The sequence below is a fragment of the Balaenoptera acutorostrata genome, chromosome 9 (assembly GCF_949987535.1).
Source record: "Balaenoptera acutorostrata chromosome 9, mBalAcu1.1, whole genome shotgun sequence".
In the NCBI taxonomy this organism is placed as follows: Eukaryota; Metazoa; Chordata; class Mammalia; order Artiodactyla; family Balaenopteridae; genus Balaenoptera; species Balaenoptera acutorostrata.
In genome coordinates, this window is record NC_080072.1 from 12842907 (window position 1) to 12853969 (window position 11063).

General features: G+C 52.1%; 1 protein-coding gene across 1 annotated transcript; it reads left to right on the forward strand.

The window, feature by feature from the left end:
* Positions 1–1498: 1498 nt before the first annotated feature.
* SSRP1 (structure specific recognition protein 1) lies at positions 1499–10819 on the forward strand. The gene is made up of 17 exons (XM_007196449.2): positions 1499–1639; positions 2136–2271; positions 2700–2885; positions 3520–3625; positions 3920–4110; positions 4216–4446; positions 4587–4690; positions 4774–4902; positions 5142–5363; positions 6122–6194; positions 6604–6742; positions 6860–6905; positions 8370–8499; positions 8932–9102; positions 9247–9335; positions 9880–10066; positions 10315–10819. Exons 2-17 carry the CDS (start codon positions 2218–2220, stop codon positions 10384–10386), a joined length of 2130 nt encoding a protein of 709 aa, XP_007196511.1. The 5' UTR covers positions 1499–1639; positions 2136–2217; the 3' UTR covers positions 10387–10819.
* The last annotated feature ends 244 nt before the right edge of the window (positions 10820–11063 follow it).

Consider the following 11063-nt stretch of genomic DNA (forward strand, 5'->3'; position numbering starts at 1 on the left):
TGCTTCATGCTCTCCTGAAAGCCCCTTGCAATATCCCACCCCCCAGCCACCTAATAGCCTGCTTGAGCTGAGTATCCCCTTCATTCCTGAGTGTCTTCCTAAAGCTGCTCGATTCTACAGCCATCCCCTCCTTTCTCAAGTTGCCACTAATAGCATGGGTCACTGGGAGGGGGTCTCTTGGTCTCCTGGGAAGGTGTGATTAAAGAGTCCTATGGTTCCCATTTCCTACTCATGTTGGCAGGGGCTGCAGCTCTACCTCTAACACTGCATTATCATACTGGGTTTTTTTTGGGGTTTTGTTTTACTGTCAGTTTACTTATCTGAATCATTTGTTAGATTACATGGTCCTGGAAGGCTGGCGCTGTTTCCATCTTGTTTACTAGTTTCCTCAAATCTTATCACTGCGTCAGAGCTCAATACATATTTATTGAATCTAGTTGAATTTATGTTGCTAGATAGTGCGGTAACAGCCATTACCCAGAGGTTAAAGTTATGAGTTCAGGGAGCAACAGAGCATTCACGTCTCTTGTCCCAGGATAGAGTTAGAAAGCTGGTGTAACAGTAGGTCAGATTGTCAGAGAAATCTTGAGTTTAAATATTCTGTCCTGATGTCTTCACACACGACATATATTATCACTCATTCTGAATGTAGGGTCATGGTGAGGATGACAGAGGAGAACTAGACTGGGGTAAGTAGATTTGGATTCTTAGTCTTCAGCTTTGTTGCCCACTGAGACCCTGGGCCACTCCTCTTAGGGCCTCAGCTTTCCCATCTGCAAAAGGAGGTTGGAGCAGACGAACCCAAACATGTCTTCTAGGTCTGGCCTCCTCTGATTTTGCAAGATGCACCCTAGGACTATATAAGCGGGGGCCTGGCTTCTGCAATCCCAGGCTGATGTGATTTCAGATCAGTTCTGGCTCCATGGTGAATCTGACACCAGCACTTGAACTTGATACTGCCGCTGGCCAGCCCCTTCCAGGCGACTCACAACTTGCAGTTACTGATGTTAAGTTTTTGGGTGCAGTGAACTCATTTCAAAATGGATCCAATCCCATGTGACAGGGGAGGGCAGTACAGTCACAGAGACACCAACAGCCGCATTCTCACAGAAGGCAGTGGGAGGGGTCATTTCTCTCCACAACTCATGAAATATTTTCCTTCTGGTCCCACAGACTCCTTTCTACTCCACGAAACCACGATTGTGTAGGAGAGGACACACATCATTCCAACACGTACACACGCATTTGTGGAAAGTCTGATAAAATACAACTACACAATTTCTCTTTAAAACCTAGTCATCCCCTGAAGTGTCTGTAATTTTTAAAGAGCCCGACGCGCTCCCACTTTCTGGTCGGATGCCAAGCGGGTGGGACTTCAGCGCACCCCTCTTCCCTCAGGTCCTCCAGCGCCGACGACGCTCTATGTGACCGCCGTTAAGGCGGGCCGGGCTCGCATCTCTCTAGCCAGCTCGTCTGCTCTATGGTCTGTGCTGGGTTTCCGGTGGCGGGACGCTGGGCCGCGCACGCGGGAAAAGCCTCCCCAGCGTCCCCCCCTCCCCCGCGTCCCCGCCCCCGCTCCGCGTCCCCCAGCGCGCCCACTGCCCGCACCCGGGCCGTCGCGAGGCGACAGCTTGAGAAGGTGGGTGGTCGCCGTCCCCGTTCCCCAGGAGGGCGCGGGCTCTGCTCCCCCGCGGGATGCGCGTGATGGACCATTCCGCGTTGGAATCCACGGGCAGCGGGCGAACCCATTTTAGGGGGAGGGGAGAACTGTGGGTCCGGGACCGCGTCGCGGTGGGGGCTCCGGGAGGGAAAACCCTGCACTCTGAGCTGGGTTGGGGCGCGGGCGAGGTGCGGCCTCCCGGGCAGGCCCTGGGGCTCCGCTGCTTGTTGCCATGGCGCCCGGTGGAGTGCCCAGAGCGGGTGTCTGGTTGGGATGTAAGCGCTACTTCAGGCCGGCCTGGTTCTTCAGCCCGGGCTGGGCCTGGCCCCTGGAGTTCGACAGAGTCGGCCTGTAGGTTCCCAGGCAGAGGAGATCTTGAGACATCCCAGGCACAGCAAGGGTTGCCCCTTGGCTCCATCCGTAGGCAGAATGAGGTGTTGTCCTTTGTACTTATTTATCTCCCTCTCGAATTCAGATTCCCAATCTGCCGTGTATCTGCACACCTACCCAGGAGTTGGGGCCCAGCTCCCAGTTGAGGCCAACAGCGGCAGGTCAGCATGGCAGAAACACTGGAGTTCAACGACGTGTATCAGGAGGTGAAAGGCTCCATGGTAAGAAGGGTTTGGGTTTTTAATACAGGTGGAGGGAGGGAGGCGGAGTAGACGTTTTGTTTACTAACAAGAGCTTATCTTGATGATGTAGCAATATCATCAAGGTAGCGACTTTGGAAAAGGAGTCAGTGTTACCTCAACAAGAAGCAATACTGAGAGAGTACAAAAATTATACAATGTTACAATTGGAAGGGACCACACCTGCTGCTCAGCCCTGCATCCCTAAACTGAGGGCCTGCAAGGGTTCTGGATGCGAGGGCCAGGATTAGAATCCACATTTTCTGGCTACTTGTCTCTTACTGGCTCTCACCCCTTTAACTGTTGCTCCTGCGTTGCTATCTGGCCAGCCCAGAAGGGGTGCTGGGTGGGACTGACCCTGGTCTGCACTGTGTGCTGTTCCCGTGCATTTGGACCTGTTTTTCCAACAGAATGATGGTCGGCTGAGGTTGAGCCGCCAGGGCATCATCTTCAAGAATAGTAAGACGGGCAAAGTGGACAACATCCAGGCTGGGGAGGTGACGGAAGGTATCTGGCGCCGAGTAGCTCTGGGCCACGGACTTAAACTGCTCACGAAGAACGGACACGTCTACAAGTACGACGGCTTCCGGGAGTCGGTGAGGTGTCCTGTTGTCATAGCCCCCTTTCTACTGTGCCGTCTTCTTGATTTTTAACCTTCTAGAGAGAAGTGGGGCTCCTTTTTCTGATAACCATGTAAATACTAGTTTGGGCTCCTTAGTGCAGGACCATTGAAGATATTAAGCAATCAGTGTTCAGCTTTGGGTGTCAGTCATGGGAGTTTCTTTGTGCCGTGACTCTGGAAGTTTTTCTACTGTTTTGATTTTTTTGGTGGTTTCTGCCTACTGCCTCTATCCAGGTTCAGGGTCTTACCTGATGCTTTAGTTTGGGTTTTGTTTTTTCATTTTGAACTGCTTGAGTTAAAGACTTCACTTCATCTTCATTTCCACTTTCACTAAAGCAATACCTGTACAAAGTCAGAAAACCATTGTGAGGTGCATAGCCAGGAATGTCAGTCCTTTTACTCCTCCCCCAGCCTGAGAGCTGGTCCCCAGAAACAACCTTTTTCAAAAGCCTTTTAAACAACTTTATAGCTGAGACTTTAAGTCAGTATGGATTTCTGATAAAAGGTATATTGGGTCAGTTTCTCAGAAATAGATAATCCCAGAACGTTCAAGTTTGTGTTAAGGCCACTGGGGTTTACTGGGCTTGTTCTCTCCCCTCTACCCATAGGAGTTTGAGAAACTCTCTGATTTCTTCAAAACTCACTATCGCCTGGAGCTCATGGAGAAGGACCTCTGTGTGAAGGGTTGGAATTGGGGAACAGTGAAGTTTGGTGGTGAGTCCTGCGGAAGATTGAGGTCTGGGGGGAGAAAGAAGGATGAAGGGTTTCAGTCTTTAGCTTGTTTTACTCTCTTACTGCCACTGTTTCTGATTTCCTGTCAGTTTGTAATTTATCATGTACTTAAATCGAGGACCAACGGTGTATCAGGCACTGTGCCTGGTGCCTGGGGTACAGTATTAACAAAATAGCCTCAGTGCCCTGTCCTTAGGGAACGTATAGTCTGGTGGGAACGTAGTTTATGCAGAGCCAAGGGAAGAGCTTGTGGCTCGATACGCCTTTTCCCCACAGGGCAGCTACTTTCCTTCGACATTGGCGACCAGCCGGTCTTCGAGATACCTCTCAGCAACGTGTCCCAGTGCACCACAGGCAAGAATGAGGTGACACTGGAATTCCACCAGAATGACGACGCAGAGGTCTCTCTCATGGAGGTGCGCTTCTATGTGCCTCCCACCCAGGAGGACGGCGTGGACCCCGTTGAGGTGAGGCCTTCCCCGGTTGCCTTGGGAGCAGGTGGTGTGGAGCAGGCCCCAGATAGCCCAGGGGCGGGGTCTCTGCTGCTTGATTACCAGTGTGCGCTTTTGCAGGCCTTTGCCCAGAATGTGCTGTCGAAGGCGGATGTGATCCAGGCCACCGGAGATGCCATCTGCATCTTCCGGGAGCTGCAGTGTCTGACTCCCCGAGGCCGTTACGACATTCGTATCTACCCCACCTTTCTGCACCTGCACGGCAAGACCTTTGACTACAAGATCCCCTACACCACAGTGCTGCGTCTCTTTCTGCTGCCCCACAAGGACCAGCGCCAGATGTTCTTTGTGGTAAGCAGAAACCGCTGGGGGTGCACTGCCCTGGGTTTTGCCCGAGTCTTTAGCAGACGTATCTCACCAGTGTTGAGTTCGTCAGCACGTTCTTGTGGAGCACTGACTGGCACTGAACTCGGTCGGCTCTTCCTTCCCAGATCAGCCTGGATCCCCCCATCAAGCAGGGCCAGACCCGCTACCACTTCCTGATCCTCCTCTTCTCGAAGGACGAGGACATCTCCTTGACTCTCAACATGAATGAGTGAGTGTGTCCCTGGCCCAGGCAGGAGGCAGGTGTGCCAGCAGCAGGCAGCAGTGCTCGTGACCACGTCTTCCTGTTTGCAGGGAAGAGGTGGAGAAGCGCTTTGAGGGGCGGCTCACCAAGAACATGTCGGGATCCCTCTATGAGATGGTCAGCCGGGTCATGAAAGCACTGGTGAACCGCAAGATCACCGTCCCAGGCAACTTCCAAGGGTGAGAGTGCAGGCCTGGGCCCGTGGCCTGCTGGGGATGGGCTATGCCGTGTCTCCGTGGTAAACCTGTCCTGGGATGGGAATGCGGCTCTTTGGAGGCCTGGTTGGCTTGTAGCTTGATGGTGTCAGTTGCCCCCATCATAGCAGCTTAGTGAGGTTTACTCACTTGAGGGCCTGAGCACACACTGTGCCGCCTGCTGCTGAGGCGGCACTGACTGAGCTCCCTGCACCTTCCACCAGGCACTCGGGGGCCCAGTGCATCACCTGCTCCTACAAGGCCAGCTCGGGGCTGCTGTACCCACTGGAGCGGGGCTTCATCTACGTCCACAAGCCACCCGTGCACATCCGCTTCGATGAGATCTCCTTTGTCAACTTTGCCCGCGGTACCACCACCACGCGTTCCTTTGACTTTGAAATTGAGACCAAGCAGGGCACTCAGTATACCTTCAGTAGCATTGAGAGGTGAGAGTCTCTGCCCGCCACTTCCTGGGCATCCTGGTCCTGACCCAGCCTCGACCGGGAAGGCTGGCATGGCCTGGGGTACTCTCCAGGGTTGGGACTCTTCCCTGACTCTTCAGGCCTTGAGCAGAATTTTTCTATTGCTTCCTGGAATTTGGTCCTCCTCTTCGGAGTGCTCAGGCTTTGGCAGCCTCTCCATTGCGTTCTTTCTGTACTTGAAAAAAAAGTCGTTCTCCGCTTTCACACGAAAGCTCTATGTGTTTGGTACTAGCCCTTCCTCTCCTCCACTCCCCCCATGATGGAAATGCTATCTCCCTCTTTCCTGGAATGAGCTTTGTGCCCGAGAACACGGCAGCTAATGTTTATTGAGTGCTCGCCATGGGCTAAACGTTTTACAGACATCTTCACACTTAATCCTCATAACAACCCTGAGAAGTATGAGATATGGACCAGTAAAAAGATGAACACATCCCCTCCGCCTGCATCCTCCCCTTGCTCTGTGCGTATTGGTAAATAGGTGCACCTCCCTCCCCACCTTTTATTTCCCAGAACTCTTGAGACCATGTAGGTTTCCTTCAAGGCTAGTGCCTGACTCTTTCTTCCTGCCATCTTCCGGGAGTCTCTGAGCTGTTGGGTTGGATAGCGCGGTCAAGAGCTCCAAGCCCCACAGTCTGTCCTGGCCCGTGGGTGTCAGGACAACACGGGGTCCACCCCTGTGTTGGCCCTGCCTGTCTAGTAATGTGGTGCGTCTCTCCTCACAGGGAGGAGTATGGAAAGCTGTTTGATTTTGTCAATGCAAAAAAACTCAACATCAAAAACCGAGGATTGAAAGAGGTACCTGCGTGTGTGGAAAGGACGAGCCTCTCTCCTGTTCTTTCTGTGGGGCGAAGGGGCAGGGGTTTGTCTGGCTTCTTTTTCACTCTCTTTTCTCTTCTTACTCTTATAGAAAAAAGAGGTGCGTGTGACCCCTTCCCCCTCCTGGTGCAGGTTTCCTCAGCATGACCTTAGAGCAGTCTCTGCAGCCCCTCAGGAGCCCCCAGTGGGGCTGGGAGAGGGAGGGGCTTGGACTAACCCCGTCAGCAGGAAGTCCGGGGCAAAGGCCCTGCACGTTGGCTGCGTGTGGACAATCCAGCCCCAGGGTCTTCTGGGCGCTGCTCTGATCTACTCACAGGCATGGGGAGCGCTTTTGAGTCTGCAGGCGCCAGGGTGGGTTGGCCCTCACTCTCACCTCTGCCCCGACTAGGGCATGAACCCCAGCTATGATGAATACGCCGACTCCGACGAAGACCAGCACGATGCCTACTTGGAACGGATGAAGGAGGAGGGCAAGATCCGGGAGGAGAATGCCAATGACAGCAGTGATGACTCAGGAGAAGAAACCGGTGGGCTCACCTTGGCAGTGCCGTGCCTGGGGGCGGGGCAGCTCTTCCGTGGGGCGGGGGCCGGGCGTCTGGGATTTCCACGGGGGCAGAGTTGATGCATCCTGTGCTCTTTTTCAGATGAGTCATTCAACCCAGGTGAAGAGGAGGAAGATGTGGCAGAGGAGTGAGTTTTGGGTCCACCTCGTGGGGGTGAGGTGGCGGCCTGTAAACTTAGGGGACCAGAATATTTCTGGACGTTCCCATGTGCCAGCGTTACCTACTGACCGAGGGTGGAGAAGTGACCTCCCGTGAAGTGATACATGGAAATGTTTTGGAAGTTGTCAAGATGCTTTGTAAGTGCAAGGCACATTGTGAAGCCAGAAAATGACAGTGGAGAGAGAATGGGAGTAAGGATCAGTGCTTGCCAGCTTCCCAGCTGGGGATCACTGGGTCAGGCGTTGCATCGCGGTGTCCTCACCTGTGAGATGGCAGTATTCTCCCCGTGCCGTATCCATCAAGACTCTTGATCGCTGATGTCAGAGATACGACTCAGACTGACTTTAGCGTAAGAGGGAATTTTATAAGCTCATGTGACTGGAGAGTCTGGTGATAGAATTGGCTTCAGGCACTTGGACCCAGGTGCTTATAAGCTGTGGGGAATCTTTTTATTTCTTCTGATTTCCTTGTTTTTAGATAGGTTTGCCCCATGCGGTGTTAAATGACCCTGAGAAGCTTTGGACAGGCTTAATCCTACTGGTTTAACACCCAGAAGTGCCAGTTTTCTCAGAGCAGTGGTAAACAGTGTGGTTACTGCCCCTTCCTGAGTCTGAGTTACTAGGATGTGCTCTGATGGGCCAGAACTAAGCCATTTACCCGCCCTTAGAGCCTGTGGTTGGGGTGAGCCCCTCCTGAATGGGGCAAGGTGGTCCCCAGCAGGAAATTGGAACTCTCTTAATCCAGAAGAATTGGGAATGAATGTTGGGCAGCAAAAAGAAAAAAAAAAAATCTGCTAGAGTTCACTGGTTCTGCTTGCCGCATACTTACGAGGTCAGTGAGCAAATGCTTGTGAAAATGCTTTGAAAACGGCTCAGCACCATTCAGGTGTAAAGCAGCTCCACCTTCTGAGGAGTTCCAAGTGTAACAGGTAGGAGTGTTTGTTGTTTGGGTAGGTGCTGGGTTGGACTGAAGTTGGTTTTTCCCACTTTTTATATAGTAACTAATTATCTCTTCATCGGAAAAGACTATAGGGCAGATTAAAACGATTAGATCCAAGGAAGTGGTGAAATGGACTTGGGGCATGTTCTGGGCAAGACAAGACAGTGGTTTTGTCCCCAGGAATGTGGGGACGGTGTAGGACCTGGGTTAGGTAGGCCATGACCAAGGAGAGCCACTGAAGCGCATTGGTTCATTTGTTTCTCACTGATTGATTCAGCAAGTAACCCATCGCCATGGCTGGGTCTGGAGAGGGTGTGGTTGAAGGCACCTCAGCAAAGGGGAGGAAGCAGGGTTGGGGCCTGGTTGGGGGAGGCCATGGTCCTCCTCCCTCTCTCCTTTCCGGGCAGGCATCTTGGGGCTCATTTTCCTCCTGTCCTGAGGTTGCGGGGTGCTGTCCTCTCTCCCCGAGTCTAAGCCCCACTCTCCTTGACAGGTTTGACAGCAACGCCTCTGCCAGCTCCTCCAGTAACGAGGGTGACAGTGACCGGGAAGAGAAGAAACGGAAGCAGCTGAAAAAGGCCAAGATGGCCAAGGATCGCAAGAGTCGCAAGAAGCCCGTGGAGGTGGAGACTCTGCTCGGTGGGAGGGCGCTGGGGAAGCCGTTCTCTTTACCTTCTCCTGTCCTCCACCAGTAGGGCCTGTTGACCGGTCCTCCGGGGCTGAGTTTTACAGTCAGCGATGATGGCCTTGAGGAATGAATATCTTGGAAATTTTTCACTCTGGCCCTTGAGATAATCAGCTTCTGGGAGATGTGAATTGGGGGCAGGCTTCTTCTGTGCCAGGAGCCCAAGGAAAGGGGTCCCTAGTGAGCTTGACCCTGGGGTGCAGAGGGGAGGAAGACATGGTCTTTGCCCTTGGGGAGCTCTCAGTCTGGCCTGACGCTACTTAGTCTTCTCTCCATTTCATCCCCCTAAGAAATTGTCCAGATAAGTTCTTTGGGAGAATGGGGGGGTTTGTGGAAATAGACGGCCGAAGGCATTTGGGTTCTTACGTAGGTAAAGAAAGGCAAAGACCCTAACGCCCCCAAAAGGCCCATGTCTGCCTACATGCTGTGGCTCAACGCCAGCCGAGAGAAGATCAAGTCAGACCATCCTGGCATCAGTATCACGGATCTTTCCAAGAAGGCAGGCGAGATCTGGAAGGGAATGTCCAAAGAGAAGAAAGAGGTAAGTAGCAGCAGACATGAGGGGGTGGTGGGACTTTGCTGTATTGGTTTTGCCTATGTCAGGGAAGAGGCCTCATTTTTCCCTCTGGTTTTTCTCTGTGTGTGTGTGTGTGTGTGTGTGTGTGTGTGTGTGTGTGTGAGACAGGAGTGGGATCGCAAGGCTGAGGATGCCAGGAGGGAATATGAAAAAGCCATGAAAGAGTATGAAGGGGGCCGGGGTGAGTCTTCTAAAAGGTGAGTATTGGGAGCAAAATGGCCCAGTTACTGCTTTCTTGGCAGATATTTTTGCAATTCCAGGTTGAGGATTGGGGTGTTAAAGATAATAGATATGCTTCTGACTGTGGTGGGCAGTGCTTCTCAGATCTGGGTAGGCAGCTGCCCAAGTATGGGTAATGTGCTAGAGAATTTCCGAAGTCACTTGGATAAATATGGCTCATTTTCCTAAGAGGGTCAATTTTATTTGAAGGTATGGGGAAATTAAAAATACTTATTATTATGGAGCATAATTCACATGGATTTTTAAAGATAAAGTAAGAGGTTTTAAGTAAATTTTGCATATAGGGCTGCTTCAGGCTGTAGCCCCTGATTCTTCTGGTTATTCATTTATGATGTGCTCCCTTGGGGCACTTGGGGCTGAGGTGGCTGGCTGTGCACATTTAGAGTGAGCTGGGCAGTGTGGCTGGGATTGGGAAAGGCCCTGTTAAAGCCAGGAGAGATTTGGCCTTGACCATGGGTGGGAACTTGAGGGCCCAGCCCCTTTCCCCTCTTGCTAATCTAGGGATAAGTCAAAGAAGAAGAAGAAAGTAAAGGTCAAGATGGAGAAGAAATCAACACCCTCTAGGGGCTCATCATCCAAGTCTTCGTCCAGGCAGCTGAGTGAGAGCTTCAAGAGCAAAGAGTTTGTGTCCAGCGATGAGAGCTCTTCGGGGGAGAATAAGAGCAAAAAGAAGAGAAGGCGGAGTGAGGTGCGGCAGGAGTCTGGGGGCTCTGGAGCCTGGGAGGGCGAGGGGCATCTGAGTTGGTGGGGCAGGTGTTTCTGGACCAGGGGTTGTGGTTGGCCCTTAAGAGAAATGAGAGGTGGAATTCTGTGGTTCTGAAGGCTAGTGCTGGAGTCTAGGGAGGGGGTTGGGAGTTGGGGACTCTTCACTGAAAAGTGGCTGGGGGGCGCACCTGGACTCTACACCTTTCCCTTTAAGAGACCTTTGGTTTTCAGGACTCTGAAGAAGAGGAACTAGCCAGTACTCCCCCCACCTCCGAAGACTCGGCGTCAGGATCTGATGAGTAGAGAGGAGGAAAATTCTCTCTTCTTGGGCTTACCCTGTCACACCCCCAGTCTCCCCGCCCTGTGTTTTGGTACCAGTTTCTCCTCATATGAAATGTAGTCCTTGGATTCCGTGCCATCTGAACAAGCTCTCCTGCTAGTATGCACTTCCATGGGGCAGCAGGGGAGGCGTCTTACTCTGCTGCTTCACAAGGATGGCTCTTTATAATTAGGGGAGAGGTTGGGTGGGAGGCAGGGCAGTGCAGGATCCAAATCCTTGTCCTGCTTTCCCTGCCTTTGGGATATAGCTGCTGCTTGTCCTGGTCAAGTTGCTGCAAGCAGGGGTCATGTGAGGTCAGGTCTGTAGCTCCTAACCGGGGCCTATTTCTACTTTTATTTTGTATTTCTGGTCTGTGAAAAATCAACATTTAATAAAGGGAACCGACTTTGGAAACCATGTCCTTATGCCTTCCCTCTAGCCCTGTTGTATTGCTGCCACTTTTGTGTTTACTGCACTCTTCTTTTTTTTTTTGTAACTTTTTTTTTTTTTTTTAAAGGATTTTCTTATTTATTTATTTATTTATTTATTTATTTATTTATTTTTGGCTGTGTTGGGTCTTCGGTTCGTGCGAGGGCTTTCTCCAGTTGCGGCAAGCGGGGGCCACTCTTCATCGCGGTGCGGGGACCGCTCTTCATCGCGG